This window comes from Astatotilapia calliptera, chromosome 2 (assembly GCF_900246225.1).
Source record: "Astatotilapia calliptera chromosome 2, fAstCal1.2, whole genome shotgun sequence".
NCBI lineage: Eukaryota > Metazoa > Chordata > Actinopteri > Cichliformes > Cichlidae > Astatotilapia > Astatotilapia calliptera.
In genome coordinates this window covers 7,107,363-7,128,578 of record NC_039303.1, presented here as the reverse complement: position 1 = coordinate 7,128,578, position 21,216 = coordinate 7,107,363, and the positions used below count along the sequence as shown (strand labels likewise).

At 38.8% G+C, this 21,216-nt stretch overlaps 1 protein-coding gene across 5 annotated transcripts in view; it reads right to left on the bottom strand.

Moving 5' to 3' along the window:
• Positions 1 to 681: 681 nt before the first annotated feature.
• ldb2a (LIM domain binding 2a) overlaps positions 682 to 21,216 on the bottom strand; it is a 110,927-nt gene continuing 90,392 nt past the window's right edge. The window contains exons 5-9 of one of the 5 annotated variants that reach the window (XM_026183021.1): positions 18,535 to 18,618; positions 12,444 to 12,567; positions 10,419 to 10,472; positions 9,505 to 9,656; positions 682 to 2,707 (exon numbers count right to left, since the gene is read on the bottom strand). In XM_026183021.1, the coding sequence (XP_026038806.1) occupies positions 2,477 to 2,707; positions 9,505 to 9,656; positions 10,419 to 10,472; positions 12,444 to 12,567; positions 18,535 to 18,618 (645 nt within the window). In that variant the 3' untranslated portion in view covers positions 682 to 2,476. The remainder of the gene's footprint in view (positions 2,708 to 9,504; positions 9,657 to 10,418; positions 10,473 to 12,443; positions 12,568 to 18,534; positions 18,619 to 21,216) is intronic. The other 4 variants (XM_026183039.1, XM_026183031.1, XM_026183047.1 and 1 more) reach the window with 4 other exon arrangements.

The window sequence follows — 21,216 nt, the reverse complement described above, 5'->3', positions numbered from 1 at the left end:
ATTTCCCAGAATGCATTTTAAGAGGAAGTAGTGTATGAACATGTAGTTAAGGGTCTTAATATTAACAAGGGTATGTATGAATGTATGAGGCATATGCATTTAAGTTGACCCCTCTAATGATTTGACATCTATGATCATGGCTTAATATTTAAAATTATGCTGCACTGAATTCTGAACTTCTGCAGCAGACATCTCCCAGTATGCTCATTAAAGGTCATTAGAAAATCCATGAAGAAGGTGTTTTTGGTAGATGACAGTCATTTTCTGCTATTATATCCTATTATGGATACAGGGAATATGAAGAAGTGTGCCTTGCTTTGGCTGGTAATGAACAATAATAACAAAAACAGAGCATAAAATAATGATTATGCCGCCAAAATATGATTTCCTTTCATTTAAATGTGTAGCTGAGAATTTAACTCTACCCTCATCTTGCTGTCTTTGTCCCCCCAAAAAAACTGTTTTGTGAAAAGCCCTTCAAAATAAAAGAAAAAAGAAGAAAAGAAGAAAAGAACCTGCAATGATAATTTATCAACTTGATCTGCTGAGTTCCTCCAATAACATATAAATACAGCTTTTTAATGATTTAGACTGATGAAGTAAAAATTCAACCCCTAAAAAAATCAGACTGGAAAAGTCCGGCTCCATGCTCACATCAAGCATAATCAAACCAAATTCAACTACTTTGTAAGCACGGTTTATTGGCACACATAATGGTAAAGCATACATACCAGACATCAGATATGACACTGAACACCTCTGCTATATAATGTACAAATGGTGTCTAATAATACTAGGCGCAAACATATTTAGAAACGTGTTAGCTTCCTTACAAATGCACAAATAAATACCCATAAGATCCAATTGTATAAAGACATCCATCATTGTCTTCTTGCCCATTTTTAAACAAAAATCCAACAAAAGAGATCAGGGATATACTGTAGTATCAATTCAATTAATGATTAAAGAACAAGTGTGAACACAAACACAGGGATCTCAAAGTGTTTCTGTCGGGTGGATGGGATTTGATCTTGTCTTTAAAATGTTACTGTTGCTGTTTTTGTGGGGGGGCGGTTCCTACAATATGTCACAGAGTACACAACAAATATCATCATGTGACTGTGTGGCTGTTATTAACATTGTGGCTTTGGTTCTCCACTAGCTAGAGAGGACATTAAGAGTTTGGTTCTGACAGAGGCAAACAGGCATCCATCCAAACCACCCAACAGAAATCTGAACCTCCTGTACAAAACAAAACAGCTGCCATGTCCAAACTGCTTTCAGTGGCTGATTTACAGTGGACAAAATAGATTCCACCTCTATTTACAGAGCTACAAACCTTGTAACAGTGTTCCCAAACTGATGAACCCAAAAGGAAAATCCAACAGATGAGTTTTATAAAGCACATAGATCAAACAAAAAAATAAAATTCCTATAAAATCATGCAGGAAAAGGCTTTAGTATCAGTTTGGGAGTAGGTCGTTAAAGGGAACGAAGTCCAATTTTCCAGGAAGAAAAAAAGAAAAGAAATCAACAATAACGCATCAACGCGTGTCGGCAAAGTTCACATACTGATCTGCAAAATTACAATGTGATTGCAAAAGGATTCTGAGAGAAGCGAAATACCAATAGACTACAAACACAATCAAACTGGTTTGCATGAAATCACAATCTGTGACGACCGCGGTAATGTGGAAAAACAATCGTAGGACACGAGTTTCCCTTGTTTCAAAGGAGTCCATAGTGGTAGAGAACTTTTATTTCCCCTTAATTGGAAATGGAAATAAACAGCAACAGCAGAAACAAACCAACAGCCGACTGAATTTCCAATAAAAATGCAATTGCCTCAAACAATATTTCATTTGTCTCCAATGTGGTTAGATGCTTCCAATGGCTCTGGTGGCTGTTAAAAAACACTTTGCCTTCTTGAGCTTGCTTATTTTTTTTGAAGACATTTTGTTCGTTGTTTTTACTCTTCTTCTTTTCTCCCCACTGTCTACCATCAGCAGGATGACTTGTGACCTGAAGGTCAACCAATCACATCTGTGGTATTCCACTAGATGAGAGGTCTGTAGCTGAGGGTCCAAAGAGGAGAATTTGATCCACAATTTTCCACTGCATTCTTGGAAAAAAAAGAAAAAGAAAAAAAAAGAAATCCCACACCTTGTTATTTTTACATTATAGTTGCATACGACCTGTATGCATTTCTTGTCTGTGGATATTGCTGTGCAATGCTGCCAGTTCTCAGTGTTCTCCTAGATGTTACAGTGATTCAGAAAAGAAGAAAATATCCAGGACGGACGTACAGTATTTTGGCTGGACATGCCGGTGGTGACTTTGCAGACGGGGGGGTTCTGATTCAGTACAATGTTATGAGGCATAGAAGTACTGCCCTCAGGGGAAGGGGGGAGGTTAAAAAGTCCAGTCCACATGAAGTCAAGGATCTGTTGGGCTTTTTTTTCCCTCTTCTTTTGTTTTACTGCGAGGGTTGTGGCGCCGTGCTCTCGGGCTTGCTATCCTGGGCGGCGGGGGCTTTGCTGCTCCAAGGGGCGTTGTTGCCCAGAGCTGGGGAACTATTAAAGTCGTCTTCGTCATCCAGGCCGTTGGTGGCATCGTACTGTGTGTTCTCCAGACGGGTGATCAAACGCTCATCCTCGTCCCCAAACTCGCCGCCCATCAGGGTCGGCTCGCCTACCACCATCACGTCCTTAAGAAAGAGAGAGAAGAAGAGAGGAAGGTATATGATATTTTTTATTCTGAAAACAGAAAAACACATAATTTGTCTTTTTTTCCTCCTGGCTTTTCCAAAGGTAACAACATATTTAAACTGTCCCGTCAGCTGGGTCACTTTATCAGTCACTTTTTAATTGCGTGCTTCCTTTCACGCCCTGAATATTCACATTACCATACAATGGGTTCACTGCTGTATATAAGCAGGGGTGCATTTTGGCTAGACCACTGTAAAATTTGTAGCTTATCCAATGGGAGTTTGAACAGGTTTATCACAGAGATAAGAGATACATGCATACAAATATAAAGCAAGCCCTAAATACACTTATAGTACATGCAAATATTATTGCAAAAAGCCACAAAATTCACTGCATCATCCTTCCGTCAACTGTTTTATTTTTTTTTATTATTGCTGTGTGTAATTTTTGTCCTCTTTTTGTTCTTCTTCTTTTTTCTTTTTATTAACTAACTCATCCATTTGTTAATTTCACTCATTTACATTCTTTAAAGCAGTCTCTAACTAGTTTTGAAGTCTGGCTTACAAATATAATTAACTTTTACACAGGGAGCCGTGGAATGTTTTTGGTTTTGTGCAGGGCCGGCTGTATTTAGCCTTGGGGTGATTCAGAATTAATATGCTAAAGTGAGTGAGAAATCACCAGAGAAGAAATTAATGCATATCTGTTTCATCTAATTCTCAGACCAAAGCACCATCTGAATATCAAATGAACGCAGATCCAACCGAAAAGACCTTATAATAACATTTTCATTACTTCAAATAAATGATTATGTATGTTGTCTGTTTCCCATAATTAGAATTTAATCAATGACATTTTAAAACAGAGGGTTAAAAAAAAGCAAGAGGTCATAAAAATAAATATTTAGTTGTACTCTAGACCAGACTTTATCATAATTTTTGTTTGAAGAAGGTATGCCCGGTTGCTCTATGATGGTAGAGGTACAGTGTGTGTTTTTCTGCTTCAATTATCATCCCTTTCTTCCGATCTAAAGACAGTACATGTGTGCTCTTCAGTGGGGGTTTTTGGACAGACGCTGGCATATTAAGTGATCTAATTTCTCTAAGCACCCCATGCAAAGGAAACATTCCCATCCAGATAGGAGATTCCTCCAGTGCCTAAGCATCTGTACTCATCCCAATCAATGCTCATCATGTAAGACATATTTCACAGAGATGGCCCTCCCACGGGGGGTCAAGGAATTAAAGGAGAAAGATTTATCTATTATCCACTGATATCGGTGACTGTTGTGATGTGAAGGAATCCTGATGGAGGGGGATGCCCCATGTGTGAGCTTGCATTTTGTCACGTTGCTAAGTTCATCCTCACTTTGACTAAACATAATCACTGGAGTGGAATCTGTGAATCACTGTGAATACTGATCAGTAGGTTCTGAATCAATCACAGGTTTATTTATTTGTGCATCTTTCTAAGTCTTTGTGTCTCGCTTTGGCTGCCTAAGCATCCCCCGACTGGCGAGCCCCAACAACATCCATCGTAACCTGGGAAAAAGCTGTTCAGTTAAATGGAGCACATGCTTCACTGGCCATGTGTGTCAACGTTGCCCTGCTTAAGAGAGCTCGCTCTCCTCAGCCATCTCCTCTGCAGCACACATACAAAGGACAAACAGTACACTGGCACACAAACCTAGATAAGCTTACGTGGCGATCGTGGCTTAAGAGTTGGGAGTTCGCCTTGTAATCGGAAGGTTGCCGGTTCGAGCCCCGGCTTGGACAGTCTCGGTCGTTGTGTCCTTGGGCAAGACACTTCACCCGTTGCCTACTGGTGGTGGTCAGAGGGCCCGGTGGCGCCAGTGTCCGGCAGCCTCGCCTCTGTCAGTGCGCCCCAGGGTGGCTGTGGCTACAATGTAGCTGCCATCACCTGTGTGTGAATGGGTGGGTGACTGGATATGTAAAGCGCTTTGGGGTCCTTAGGGACTAGTAAAGCGCTATATAAATACAGGCCATTTACCATTTACTGTACAATCGCACACCTGAACATAAACACAGTCAGTCGGATGCAGATTAGTCCTGTAGGTGAAGTACACAACACACACACAAGCCTCTGGCTACAGAGCAGAGAGCACCCATATGGAAAAGATATATATAAATCTTATAAAGTTTGTATCTGTCTTGTGTGAAACTTGTGTGAAAACAGATATAAGATCCCTTGAAAAATTATATAATGAAACTTGTATGTTTTGGATACTTACTAAAACAATGTATGAAAGTAATGCGAAAGTGGCCACTTTCATGAGTAAATCATGTAAGCCTTATATGATTTACTCATGAAAGTGGCCACTTTCATGAGTAATCACATATAAGTTTTTACTATTTCTTTTCTGTATGGGCAAACACACGATCACACGCAGCAATCATTGATGTAAACATACAAATAAAACTAGACAACTTAGCACACCCTACAACTACCCACGTAAAACACACGCAATCTTTGATGGGAAGCACCAATGAGGAGAGGCAGTTTATTTATCCAAGCCATCCCCAAAACCCCCCCAGCGACCACTTCTACACCCCACTATGCCTTAATCAGGCTAATTAATTTAGGTGAGCTTTTCAACTAAATGACAATATCCACACTGATTTGTCAATTTGCATAGCTAATTAAGTCATTAGCTAAAAACGTGCTGATTGCCAACAAGCCTTGCATTCACCATCTGTTCCTGTGAGGAGGCCTGTCAACCTACCTCTGGCCAATTTTGGGCACCCCCCCTCAAAAAAAAGAAAAAAATCCCTCGGGTGATAACAGCTGGTGGCTAGTCTGAGACTGGGGAGCACTAATTGTGAGCTAATTAATAGTGTCTACTTGTCTACTCATCTCGTTAAGAGTTAGCTTTCACAGTAGCTAAGCGGTGAGGTTTTGAATAGGCCGACTCAGGGATGAACGCCTCCCTGCTCCCTTCATTCACTGAGCAGTGTCATTACCATATTTTTACAGAGATTAGCTGTGTGGAGCGTAGAGAACATATTTTCTCCACAGGCCTCCGAAACAACAAGTGTGATTTAGATGGGATAGTGATGCCAACAACAGGATAAGAAGACACAACTGTCCCTTAAAGCAACAAAGATAAGAACACAGCATGAAGTAAGACAATAATGTTACCAGATCCCTGTTCCTTCTCTATTTAAATATAACGTACGTTTCATGACTATATTTATTTTCCCTGATGCTACATTAAAAAAGGGGGAAAAAGACGAAAGCCTTTAATTCCCTCTAAAGCATTGAGATCATTTACTGTTATTAAAAACATGCATGACATAAATAAGTCACAAATGTATTGTTATGTTAAAAAAAAACCCTTAAGTTTTAGCTTTATTATTATTTTCAGTGGTGGATAAATACACATTGGGTAGGTGCGTGAATATAAGAAGTATTTATTATAATTAAATAGGGCTGACCCAAGCTTTGGATTCATAGATACTTTTGAATGTTCACTGTAGATTTTCTCATGTGTACAATTCTGCCGTCAGACAAATGGATTTATTAAACAACATACTCAAATTCCAAATTATCAGTAAAGATGTGTATAAAACACTCATCAGAGTTACTTCTGTTAGGTCTCACGTCTATGGCACTTCAAATTCCTTTCTCATTGCAGAACTTTGAATGTTATGCTCAAATTCTCTTCAGTTACAGCTCTGTTGTTTATATACATTGGACAGACTTCGCATTAAGGCTTTACTCTACGATATGTCTTCTATAATATGCTCCCTATGTGACAATCTTACAATGAGAACTAACTGGGGATTGCTGTTTGAGATGCCTGCTGGGCAAAGAAGGAACATGTGCGCAAAACTTAATTTAAACCACTAGAGGTCAGTGTTGCTCATTCCATGAACACACCACCCCAACACGCCACCACCTTCCTTCCCCCACACCTCCTCTTCTCCAGCCACTGGTAACCCCCCTTCCCCTTGTGAGGGTCCACTCCTTATTGTTATTGGGCTCACGTAGGCTTGTGTTCAGCCACAAACGAACAACTTCTCAGACAAAGACAGCAGGCGCACAACATATGTAACCAGCATGTTACCAGCCACGCTGCCAGTCTTTAAGAGGCGTGTGAATGCACGACATGAGTGGTACGGATGGTGTATGCGTGTGTGCGCGTCTGTGTGTGTTTATGTGTGTACGTGTGGGTGGGAAGGAGGTGGTGGGGGCAGTAGTGATGGAGTAGAGAGTGTGCATGAGAGGGAGGATGGGGTTGGGGGGGTGGAGGGTGTATACAGATATCGGTAATAATGAGAGCTGGCACAGAGCCACGCTGCCTTCTAGAGAGAAAACAATTTGCGTGTGCTTTGTGTATATGTGTGTGAGTTGTACATTATGTATGTGCGAGATGGAGGGAAGGAGGTAAAAGAGGAGAGCGAGGGCAACAAAACTAAAAAGACGGCTAACCACAGGACAGAATATAGAGGGTCAATACAGCGTGAGCGTGTGTAGAGGTGACCCAGAGTTTGTTCCTTATACAAGAGTAAAATTAGAATAACAAGAAAAACAAGAAAAGCAGCATTAAAAAAAACACAACAACCCTGCATAAACTGAGAGGCAGCCAGTCGATCCGGCATTGAAATCATTCAACCTAATGGGATGTAAAGTTTCTACAAGTTCTATAATGTCCCTTTATTCAACCCTGTATCCTAGAAATGACTTGCATTTACTTCAAATAGTTTTTAATTAGTGAATTTGCCATTGTGCAAAGAATGTTTATGGAGGACCTTTCATTTGCTTTTTTTCCCTTTACAATATGCAACCGTGGAATAATACATGTCTCTACTTGTAGTTTGAAAGGACCCTTGAACTTTTTTGTGGTTATATTTTGCCGACTTAAAGGTCTTGGTAAAAGTCAGAAAAAGATTACGATCTTTGTCAAATACTGAAAAAGCCAAAAGAAACACCAGGTTTACTGCATGTTTACTTTATTAAAATTACACTGAAACGATTTTATTTCTGAAGTGTTTTTGTTGCTTAAACTTAACCACAGACACTCTCCAGTGTCCTGCACTTTATACACCACTTTGTGTGTAGTGCTTACATGCATGAGTTTCCTACACTGCAAAAAAACATCCCTAAGAAGCATAATAAAGATTTTTATGGTTTCTTTCGAAGCAAGCAGCAGTATATAAACATCTTTTCTGGGAGATCTGGTTGTTGTTCCGCACATGCTGTATAGAAAAGCATTAGAACCTCAAATTTCCCATTAAGCAGTATTAGTCCTACGTACAAGACAGCCACACATTAATGGTAACCGGCGACACTTTAATGTCAATAAATTCCTTTTATGTTTGGAATTGGCACATTCTCAACGGCACTGAAATGTGTGTTGAAAAACAGTGCACCAGTGTGGCTACAGAACAGTAAATTGGATGCTGTAGTGTAAATATAATACAGTGTGTGCATAATAAGCAGTGTATGGAATGACAGTGCAGCCTTTGCAGACTCTCACAATGGCATTGAATCCTCGAGGGGAGTGCCAAGCATGTGGTGTGATACTCAGCTGTTTAAGAGGCTATTTAACCTCTAACTGTGTCAAGTGGCCTTTTATGGAAACCTGTAGCTAAATCAGGCATTCATACACAATTGTAATTAGTTTCACACTGAGTAAAGGTGTTCAAAGTTGATCTGAAAGCTGTTTTCTTTTTAAGTTTTGGACATAAGTTTTATATCTGTAGTGTAAAAACGTTTAATTATGTTGATAGATTAAATGTATATGTAATGTAATGTGTTAATAACACATATTTGAATATGCAGCATGTTTGTTATTGGTTACATTGTTTCTTTTCATTTTAGATGCTTCTTGTTTTAATTGTGTTAATTTAATTTACATTGGCTTATCAATATTTCTGATATTTTCCATTTACTGGTGCTTAAAGTTTATTGTTTAACAAAAAGGTGAAAAAGTTAGTAAGTCAAGAGTATGTATTAAAAAATAACTGTTCTAAAGCAGCTACAGTATAGTTCTATAGTATATGGATGTTGGCATCAGCTTCAGTAATCCCACATCTGCTGGACTTCAGGGATTTAAACAAGAAACCTCATTCAAAGGAGAGCAATCAGTATCCTTAAGTTTTTTCTTGGTTCTTGTTTGTTTATGTCTTCGTTATATTTATGTGAAAGCAAGTACAGCTAGCCACCAGTCCTCTGGACAGCTGTGAGTTCAGGTTCTTGCTCAAGGGCATTTCAAGCGTGGTGGCTGAGAGAGGGCAAAGTGTCACCTACCCCACCCACATTTTCCCATTTGGTCCTGATATTCAAGCCTTTTTTTTTCCTTTTTAAACCTCCAGGCTTCAGCCACTTGGTTAAGCAACAGGGTCAGCTGGGTCTTTTCGAACATGCGTATTCTGACAAGAATAAAGTTTACTCTGAGATACTGAATACTCAAGAAAAATTAAGTATGCAGCTACAAAACATGATACAACCCACGGCAAAAAAAAAAAAGCAGCAGAAGAGTTTCATTCACCTTTTTTACTTGTTTTTCATAAACCTGCTCTTGTACTGTATTTTATGTATTTTCTCTTTATCTTTTGGGGCCACATGTTTTCATTCACGTCCCACAGGGTTTCTTTGTCTCAGAACCGAGACTTTAGTTCCTTTGTTACCCTCATTTGCGCAAATAATCTAAGCTTAATAGCTGCACTAGCATTCAGAATTTCCTGTTTGTTACCCTCTAAACTTGCATGTGAAGACTTCGCAACAAAAAAAAAAAAAAAAAAAGAGGAGGGAAAGTGGAGCTGATGCTTACAGGTACCTGACTGGAGAGGCTGAAGTTGGTGGCCGGGCTGCGTTTCTTGCTTGCAGTGGTGCCCACACTGCTATTGGCGCTGCTGGCTGAGTTCTTCCGTTTCCTCCTCTTCGTGGTTGTCTGTCGGGCAGGCTCAGCTTTGGCGCGACCAGCAAAGAGAAACAGAGGCCATGCCAAGAACATAATGCATACAGACGGAGACAAGGTGTAGGGGTGTGCGCAGTATGCAGTGTGCATGTATATATGTGTGTGGGGTCAAACAGTAGACGCTTTGACTGTCAGAGTTACATGCAGATACAGAAAAAACATGGACAGAAATGTTTAAAAGGCCAGAGTACATGCACGCATGCAGAAAGAACACATGCAAAAACGGGCTATGCAAATTCTACAGAACCCATGCTTTGTTTTCTTCTGAGGTGAAACCACACGAGTGTTAACATCTTCCAAGACATGCACTAGTAAGAAAGAACCCCTTTTTTATTTGCATAAATGCTCAACAATGGACCCTGATGCTCATCGTAATGTAAATTTGTTAATGATTTCGGCACAGCACCGACTGTGGTGTTCCTCAATCGCACGAACCAGATTAAAACTGCTCTAGTGAGGCAGAAAGCCCATCTGTGTTTGTCTCACTAAATATGCTTTTATGTATGCATTCTTGCACATTCGTCTGAATTGCTGAGCACGAGTGTGTATAGTTTTAATCACTCTGTTTTAGAATGGTTTAACATGCATCATCTAACCTGTATCTTTTTTTTAAATTCAGTACAGGTATGAGGACTATTTTATTGACATGCAGTTGAGCATCCATGAAAAACTTGCACACAAAATATATTTCAGTGCATCCCGGTGAGCACCAGGGTGCTGTTTTCTTTTAAGGCTGCAGACAATAGACAATGTAAGAGAGAAGATACCTTTTTTGTGATTTGTGGGAAATATTTCCGTTTTGAAGTTCTGTGGGTGTCCAGCTGAAACCGGAGCCAAAATCAGTTTTATTTTACTCAGAAAGTTGGATCATTTCTTAAACAATTTAAGACAAAAGAAGACCAGACCAGAGATGACGACACAGAAAAGGGAGAGAAATAACTGAACATTCAATGCCACACAGATGCTATTGAACCACTGTGCACCACTGTGCAAACTAAATGAAATATATTATTCTACTAATGAGCCATACACGAGTCCTGAAAGTGCAATTAAATTATTAAACCATTATTATTAAAAAAGATATAAAGCACTGGCACAGGTTAAATAGAGATCTTAGTGTTTCTAGTATTAACAAAATAATTTATGTAGTGCATAATTTATGAATACAAGATTTTGCAAATCCTGCCAACATTTGTTAGAAAACATTATTCCTTTTAATCTCAAGAGAGAGAAGAAAACACTGCTATGATCTTCAAACAGATGTCTGAAAATGAAATACATTTTTTGAGGTTCTTACTAATCACACCAAGGGAGATGCTTTCATATTCAGTTATAACAACCAGCGACTCATGATACAAACAAAACTGAAACTATAAATCAGAGGCAAAACAAGAGGAATTTTTATCAGTCTTTCTTCTCTTTTGATTCCTGACTTTGACAGACGTGTGTGCAAAAAAACAGAAAGAAAGGAAAAGCGGGCCCATTGTCAGAGACAATCATTTCTGTTATCCGACTGGTTTCCTCCGATGCTGAACCAGTGACGCACTAAAATCGCTTCCATTTCCACCAAAAGGATTTATCAGAGCATAAATGCGCCCGTGGCTTCCTTCCTGGCTAAATCCCAACCAGTTTCCAAGCTGGAGAAGAATTGCAGGAAAAGGAGAATAACACGCAACCAATAAGGAAAACCCCAATTCCAGCTAAACTGCAAAGATCAGGCAACTGTGATGTCAAAATAAAGACAGATGGTGAAACGGACTCAGAGCCCTGACCTCAAGGAAGAATCAGACTTAATTTTTACACGGCGGTTCAGAGCCAGCACTCCCACATAAACGCTACCAAGCCAAATAACACAATAAACATATATAAATAACTCTATTTGGTATATGATGAATCTTTAGCAGCTACGGGGGATTTCATATTAAGCTGTATTTTTATACCATGAGCACAATTAACTATCAATACAGGAGTCTGTTTTTTTCCCTAAGACTTTATATTCATAAAATGCCTTCTGTTTTTTTTCCCTCTCTGTTTTCTTTTTTCTTTTCTTTGAAGAACGTCGTCGACGCTGGGGAGCCGCTGGCCAGGGAGCTGGATCTACTAGTTTGATTACACCCAGCACTCTTAATTAAAGTTACACAGGTCTGAGTCAAAGGCTTTTTGACTGGTGTTGGTTTTTAAAGACATCTCGTCACGCCTCGCTAAGCATTGCTGTAATTTGCAGCCACTCCGATGTATCCAAACCCCCCCCCCCTTCCCAAAAAAACCTCGGCTTACTCCTTCTCTCCAGCTTAAGAACCACACAGCCAATTTAAGCCTGGTACTTTTCAGAAACCACCCTGCAAACATCAATCATAGAAAGCTAAGAGGCTCGTTAAGATTGGCAAGGCTGAGATTCAAGAGGCAACCCTGAATTCTGATTAATTTCATATACCTGACAGGCAAAACATATTTATGGGATTAAGACATATAATGGCAAATTTGGGAACATAAATGATGCAATGAAAACACATTCTGAGTGAAAATATTCAGATTCCCACACAGAGAGTGACGGGCTGGAATTAAAAGCTGTTAAAAGGAAGAATCTTAAAAGCTCAGTAGAGGAAACAATTAGATCTTGGGCTTGGATCTGAACATTTAAGAAGATGTTGTCATTATCCAATCTAGTTAATGCCACTTGGAACATCAAATGTTCACTTTCAATTAATTATTATTACATGAACTGCACAGTAAAACAGCTTTAACTGAAAACACATTCTTCTAAATCTGTGTATAAGGTAATGGGTAGTTACCTGGTGGGGCTACCATTCTCTGCCATTTTTGGAATAGGCATGTCTTGAGACAGTCCCGGGGGCTGAGGTTATAGGTCTTGTGCCTTGACATGAGCTCCTGCATGGGCTCCAGGATGACACACAACTGCAAACACAATAGCACAAGCCACACACTTCGTTAGAGGAGACAGACACTGTCATCTTAATGCCGCTGCTGTTCTTATTAAGGTAAAAAGAACAAACAAACATAAAAATTATGAGTTTGTTGTCTAATTAATCATGCACATACAGATTGGGAGTTATTCATTAGGCAGTAAATCTAGGTTTTATGGATACTATTAATATAGTACCTTTAGAAAACAGGTTACTATTAGAAAGTGTTTCACAGAGAAACAGAATGATGTGCAGGGTAAGGCTTTTAAATATAAGCAGTCTTTGTTGAGCTGTTTATAATTCATAGAAAATTCAAATTCATGCACACAAACTTGGACATGTGTGTGTCTGAGTGTTTCTGCTTTAGACACAGCCAACTCAGACTGGCCTCATCGTTCCCACACTGTCCTCCAACAATATTCTGCTCTTAAGGAGACTTTAAGTACAGTATTCATCTAGGGGAAAACTGTAAATCTCTGGTGATATCTTGTAGGAGGAATCAGGGGTCGTCTTGTCATTTTAAATACATCAGGATAAGCTTATCCAGATAACATCTGGATAGCATTACAAGTTGGTCAGCCCAACTTGTTCAGCAGCAGTAACCATCCAGATGCTTGTTGGTGTAGCTGGAGGACAGCCATTGGCCAGTTGCAGGCCTGCCTGCATTAAACCAATCACAGGAAAATACTAGGATCAAACTCCAGTCAGCTAGCCTGGTTCATATCCTCTAACTGAATAAAACGGTTCTGTTTTTCTGACTCACTTTTGTCTGTCTAGGAAAAATTGAGCATTAAACGTTCTGCAACATCCATCCATCTATTTTTGTAAACTGCTTATCAAACTTGGGGTCACAGGGAGGCTGAAAGGCAGGTAAACCCTGGTAAGGTCACCAGTTAATCACAGGGCTAACAAAGAGAGATAGAGAGCCATTCAAGCTCACGTTCACACTGACGGCCAAATTAAAATTATCAGTTAATCTAACAAACTAGTCAAAATGTTAAAACTGGTTAATTTCTACATGGATAGCACATGCAGGTGCTATGTGGAATAGATCCCCTCTGGTGGTGTTGCAATTTGCAGCCACGGAGTGCACTGCTTATAAGAACTTGAAATTGTCTTAAGTGAAATAGATGTTCTCCTGACACAGGCTACAATTAGATTCTGACCTTATATTACATTCTGGTCTGAAAAATCTACCCCGCAGAACAACTTGAGGCTGATTCAAAAACACAATACTTAATTGCCATCTTTAACACGTTCACATAAGCACTTTCCGATCAAGGCCTGCATCAACACAGTGGCACAATTTGCTTTTGAAAACTGATAAATGAAAAGAATTTTTGTCCCTCCTAGGGAAAAAGGGTTTTGTTTGAGTTAGGGCATCACAAAGTTTGACTACAATAACTACAATAACTTTTTGGTTAAAGTTAGAGAACAATGATGAACGTTGTTAACAAAAAACAGAGTAAGCAGGAAATAGAAAATACATTAAAAGTGAGCGACATGGCAATAAAAGTTTTATAAATGAAAAAAATAACCTGTTTTCTATGCCAGTTGTGTTGTTGGTGGAATACAGAAGAAGAAAAAAAATCACAATTACAGTGCTTTGGTAATTGGGTAGAGCAATTTGGAGACAAAGCTAGAGAGGTGAGGCTGAGGTGGAGTGGACATGTGTACAGGAGAGATAGTGGCTATATTTGGAAAAGGATGTTGAAGACAGAGATATCATGTAGAAAAGAGAGAAGGCTGGTAAATATAGTGAAATGCAGAAGGTGGTGTGACCGACAAGGATGCTAGGGATAGGATGAGATGGAGACAGATCATGAAAGAAGGGAAAAAAGAATTAAGTATTGAAGTATTTTGGTTAATATTATAATCTTGATCGCTCACATTATTCTCGACAAACGTGTGTTTACTGGACATTGAAAAATGGGTGTTTTTACATGGTACTTTCATAAACTTAACTTTAAATGTAAGAGATAAATGAAAAAAAGAGGTGGATGTGGGGGTGTACACAAGGTTTTCACTGGGATTTAGGAGCAGACAAGGGGGTGTTTTTGAGCTTAAAACCTGTCTTGTAAGCTGGCCTGCAGACCTTCACTTTGGAGACAGACCGGGGCTAGACAAAAGCAGAATACTTAATAAACAAGTAACATAATATTTACTCATATGCTTTGATATCAACGTGTTTCATGCCTTACTTCCACGTATGGTTTGACTTGTACACATGACTTGTTACACATTCATATTTTCAGACACGTGTTTTTAAAATGCAGGGAATTCCGTTCTGAGCATAATGAAGTCCTTGCCAAAGAGACAGGATGTGCAGAGCTGTCAGCACAGCAGTCGCAAGTAGAGCTGAAGTAACAACCAACCAAAAGTAGACGCCAGAGAGAGACGCCAAATGAACTTTTTCAAGATATTTCTTGTTGATCAAAAGCTCATGTTGGCTTGAGCTAAACTAAACAGTGAAACAGCTTGGACTTTCAGGGAGAGTTGAAAAGTGCCCCAGGGTATGCTCAATCTAAAACAAAAAAAAACCAAAGCAAAATGAGAGCATCATAGGAAAATATTTTATCTCTTGTTTTATCTAATTTATTTTGTTTTCAATATCACAATCAAACATCCAAATTATATATTAGAGCCAATTAATTGCTCGGTTATAACTGATGCTGTAGAGAATGAATTCACACTGGCTACCACGCAGGTAGCTAGTGTATCCACTTCTTACTTTAACAGAGATGTACATAAAATGTATCCATTTTCTTGTAGTATGAATTGTCATTTTTTCAGCCACAATGATCAGTTGGCACTCTGAACTCTTTTAATGAAACTATACAGCTAAAGTTAAAACTCAAACATAAAAGCATAACTTTCATGGATTCAAACTTTTAAAACTTATTTTGTGTAAAGTTACTAAACTTTAAAGCATTTTTAAATCAAATTTTACTGTTGATCCTACAAGTGTTTTTTATGTCCTGAAGACCGATGAAGTGCCCATCTCCCAATTTATTTAGATAGCAACTTTAAAGTAATTGCCCACATAACTGCTTAGAGGTGTTAGCAAGATGGCTACGGAGTGGCGAAAACTGCCTCTAGGACTCTACTGCTGGAGTTATATACCATAAAATTGCTTCTACAGGTTCTAATTCCTATCAATGTTCATAGCTAGATGGTTTTATCTATATAACACAATCATATGCTGCCACTGGACATTTACTGAAACAACTGCTGCTAGCTTTTGTTCCAAGATGCATTTAGGAAGACTGAAGTAACACATTTCACAACATGCTAGAATCATACAACAAATAATGTCTTCAGTCTGGTGTCAGTCATTTGGGCCACTGCAGCTTCATAACTATAGTGCTGCCAACCGGAAAACGAATAGTTGTTTCTACTGTATCCCAATAAGATTGTGATACAAGGTGAAAACTGCTGCAGTCAAAGTAGGCGTGGCCTAGTAGGTTGCTCAAGGGCACTCTAACAGTCATTACTGAGAGAAAGGAGACTGTTAATCATTCACTGCATGCTCAAATGATCTCATGTGACCTTCAGCATCACACCATTCCTGCTATTCTGATGTCAATTCTAATCAACATGCTCATCCCATCTTCAGATGTACTGTACAGCAACACAGAATAAAAAAAGAAGAAGAAAAACTAAGAAAAGTTTAAAGTTTGAAGGAGATTTTTATCACGGGCTGTATGTGTTATCTACACTGCTCCTTTGATTACAATAGCTTTGGAGGCTTTTATTCAAGTCGACAGCAATACCAGGAATCATGTTTTACCATGATGGATATTCAAACCACTGACCAGACAGGGGCTTTAAACTTAGTCATTCTAACAACCATAGACTCAGCTGCTAACGCCAAATTATCCTACATAAACATAACCACGTCTGTTGCTTTTCCCTCTGTTAGGACGGCAGTGTTTTGATGCCATGCCGCTCGAGGTAAAGTGAACATCCCTGTAGCAGACTAATCCCATGTTCTCCTCTGATAGTTCCCTTCTGACACAGTAATATCCCTCCCCAGCTCAGCCAACAAGCCCTGGCTCTCAGCCTGAAAACAAGGGCTATTTTCAGGCTGAATAGTAGGAAGTCGGCAGCTCCAATACATGGAAAGGCTTAAATACTCCAAATGAAAAAAAAAGAAAGTGTGTGTGTGTGCCTCTGTGAGTAAGAGAAAGGCCGGTTGTAACCCCTAAGCCAGGAAACTGTCAGTCTCTTTAGAAGGACTGATAAACACTGGGAAAGGTCTTTTCCAGACACACATTATTGCTAGTTTAATGTGAGGAAAGGGTGTATTTTACCTTGACACCTTCAGATAACAGTAAGGGGAAAATATCATTTGCAAAGTGAAAAATAGTGACTACACAGCAGTGATTCCCAACCTGAATATCAGGACTGCTACAAGAGGTCAGACAATGAATCTAAAGGGATCGTAAGACGGTTAATTGGGTGTTGGAAAGAAAGGAAATCAGTTGGCAGTTGTTCTTGTGAAAAATAAGAAATGAAACTGTCTAATAAAAGCAACCTAAAAATCACATTTATCAGCTGAAATGGTATCATAAATCTATGCACCTATAGAAAACAGACAGATTCACCGCTACAGGATAAATGAGTCTTCAGCCTTCCTGACGCCCCTTTAAACCGAAAATTTCTCGCAAATATTACTATTTAACACATGAAATAATGTGCAGCTTGTTTTCATTTTTACTGAAATTCAATTAAACCTCAAAACAACGCTAAATCATTTGTTGTGTTTCCCATTTTCTGTTCCATTTGAAATAAAACCACACTGTATTCTGAAATACATCTGAGGTTCGGAGGGCTGACACAGTTCGAGTCAAGCTGCGACTGTTTAGACACAAACAGCTTAACCTCTTCCATGAAATGCATGGTGTCAGCAAACAGAAAGCAAGACACAATCGTTGTTTCATTTGCCAAGCACTGACCAAATGAATCAACAAAACAGAGAAAGACCAGAAACTAAAGCTTTAGCAACTAATTACAGATACTTGATTTTTTTTTTCTTTTTCAGCCACATAGCAGCTACTTTCTGTATCGACGATCATTGTTATAGAAAAACAAAAACAGTCACCCTGCTCCCTCTCACCCCCTCTGTGTGTCTTTCTTCACTCAGTTATTATAAGCAGCGGAGGTGCCGTTCCCTGATTCGCGCGCCATTTCACAATTATGAGTCTCAACAGGGAGCGTTCATTAACGTTATGCTAATTTTCTGTATCCAATTAATTCTTCCCTCTCCCCGTCTCTCTCCCGCTCGCTCTTGTTCTCCCATTTGGAAATCGTAGCTGTCAGTCAACTGTGGTGTCGAAAAACACAAACAGAGCGTTGTGAAATAATCACTAATGTATTCAGTCGGCTTATACTTCCCATTTCCGTAAATTATATTGCTGCGGTCAGGTACAAAAACACGTATATGCAGACAGTAAAGAATAAATAAGTACTTCTTTTTGTTTTGATGCCATGCACTTTTGAAATTATACGCTTAAGTTTCACTGTGTTCAGCACATAAATAACAGCAGCAGCTAGTAAAAAAAAGAGAAAATAGGTACATTTGCACTAACAGTATAACTGAGGAGTGGAAACAATGTCTAGAAATGATGTTCAAGTCAAACTTATATATTCAAACAGTCAATATATCTGCAAATAGAAAAGATTAATCGTAGCCCGTATAATGTAATAGTGCCAAAAGATCACATTAACGATGACAAAACATGAATATATAAGTTTATTCAGTCTAAGCATACAAGATACTTAGAAATTATGAGAAACATGAATTACTGTGTTTAAATATGGACAAGAATTGCTCCTCAGTGCGCATCAAGTGTGACAAGATGAGAAGAAAAACAAAAAGCAGAATGACAGTCATAGACATTGTCAGACAGACACACATTCATACACACACACACACACACACACACACAGTACTTACCCTGAGGTAGTTGAGGGTGAAGTTGGTCAAGCCCATGCGAGTGATGTTTTTGGACAGTTGTTCCAGCACCTGAGGGTCTTGTGCCTAAAGTTAGCAACAGAGAAATGAAAAGTAAAAACGAGTTATATAAAGTATAGTTTTACTTTATATCTATACACACACACACACACACACACACACACACACACACACACACACACACACACACACACACACACACACACACACACACACACACACACACACACACACTTAATTTTTATGTTTGTAATCCACAAAACGAATTATCTACAACCAATTAGGCTAATTGGCATTCACTGGTTATGCACAATCGACACCCTCCAGTCATAAATGCACCTACTTAACACTGTTACTACAGTTGTGCCCTGAACCTGAATAGAAGCTTTTTTTGGATTTCATTTCACACTCTTGTCAATTTGTGAGCTAATTAATCAGTATTACTTTGTCATTTCATTAAAATTTAGACACCGTTCCGTTTTATTCTATCTTGAGTGGGTTTGATGATGTTCCTCGACGTATGTATAACGGCCCGGCCTGGAGAGAACATTTACAAAAATAATGAGAACTGTCTGAAAGCTATAGCCAAAATCTGCAGATGCAATCCATAATTTATATTTTTACGAACTGCGTATATGTACAGAGTGATCAAGATGTCAATACGTGCACAAAAGATTAAGGACTGACCCCATACAAATCATTAGAAAAACTGAAATACAGCTATAATGTTACAGTATGAGTAGGAGGGAAGAAAAGATCTTAAATGAGAAGAAAGTTAAAAACAAAAAGCCAAACAGCAATTATATGAGGGCGTCTAAAAACACACGATTATTCGCTAAGCTTGTTTGCCACACCACGAGTGAGCATTCAAATCATAAAAAGCTGAAGGTATCGACAGAGCAAAATATAGCCCAGCCTGAGCAGAAGCAGTGAGCATAGTTGCATTTGGAGCCTCATGAAAAATGCATAATTCTATCTCCAGTCACATCTCTGTGTGGAGCAAGTCAAGAGGGAAGCGAGGGAGTCCTTTTGTACCATCAGCAGACCAACATGAGTGACAGGGGGACTGAACTAGTGCACATTATTGGCAGCCAGCGGATTGCCATCTGAATTACTTCACTCATCAAGCAGAATTAGGCTGAGTGTACTGTATACAAGTTTGTCTTGGCATCTCTTGTGCAGAGATGTTTCAACAATTTGTGTAGTAGTTAAATGCTGGCACATATGGTGCAGGGATGACAGAGGCACTCAGTTCAAGAGGCCACACAAACAACAGAGTACAAATTCGGAGCCACATACTCAGAATTTAAAATGCGTGGCAGTGGTCCAAATATAAAAGTTTAAACAATGAAGAAAATGTCAGTGGGTATGTGCAGCAAACTTAAAGTGAGAGGACACAGGACGCTGCTCAGCAGTGGGGAAACCTAATCTACTGAAGCACTTAAAATGCTAAAATACTCCTTGTAGATTAAGACAAATGATGACCTCATAAAATATCACACGACCAGGCCGTGCTTGCTGTGCTTAAATCTATCTTTGATGCAACTTCCATAATTATTATGATGCTTCACTGTACTATAAGTTTTGTTATTTTGCCTTTTAAAAAACTGTTTGCGTTCTTCCTATCGTGTATATGTCCCAGGTTTATGTTATTTAAAGGCATATCTAGGAAAGGCCATTGCAAATAAACTTTTAGACTCTCTAAATAACACAACAATAAATAACAAACAGTAAAAAAGACAAAGTGTGCACACATTGAAGCAAAATCTTTTAGGTAACAGCCCAAATTTGTTAAAAATAAAAGGAAAAAGAAGAAAAAGAAAATCATAATATGTATTCAAAGACGGGAAACTCTTCACAGTATTTGGATCCAATTTAAGACAGGTATGTGTGCCTGAAGAAAATACGACTGATTGAGACGTTGCCTTTGTAGGAATGCTTTAAGAATTAAAATTATTAAATAGGAGCCAAATGGTGTGCAAATGTTTTTTTTCCCCTTTTGAAACCAGGGATTGAGTAAAGGGGGGGACCTGGGGTGACAGTGTCCCACTATTTAATCTTAAATAATATTACATGCAGTGAAAGCCTATTAGTTACCAGCAGTATGGACTCCCTCCATGCACATCACAGTGGGTTAGTCCACTGCTTGACATGTTCTAACTCCATTGCTTTGCAAACCCTCAACAAAGGATATTTACTTCTACTAAAATTACAATTCTTTACTTTTGTAACCAAAAATATATTTAAATAGTTCATTCTTTTTGCTTGGTTTTTATTTCTAGTAAAAATGTCAAATGTACAAAAAACCTCCCAGAAACACCCCTGCTTGTAATGCCACAGTGTAATTGTGTATTCTGACTATGTATAGTCTTACTTAAGATCCAAATACTTTTTCTACCATGCTCTCTCCAGTTGCAGAAGATATTAGGACTGTCTCTATTAATTTTACTCAAACAATGCACTGTATCAAAACACACAGTGCATATAGTATATGTCTCCTTATGCACTATAGATTCTGCAATAGCCATTTCATGGGAGTTACTGTGCATTTATGAGTTGTCCCCATAATATTTGCATTATTGTATATTTGTCATACTCCCACAACATGGACATTTACTTTCCACCAGTGATGCAAGTCCATTTATTCATTGATTGTAATTAGTT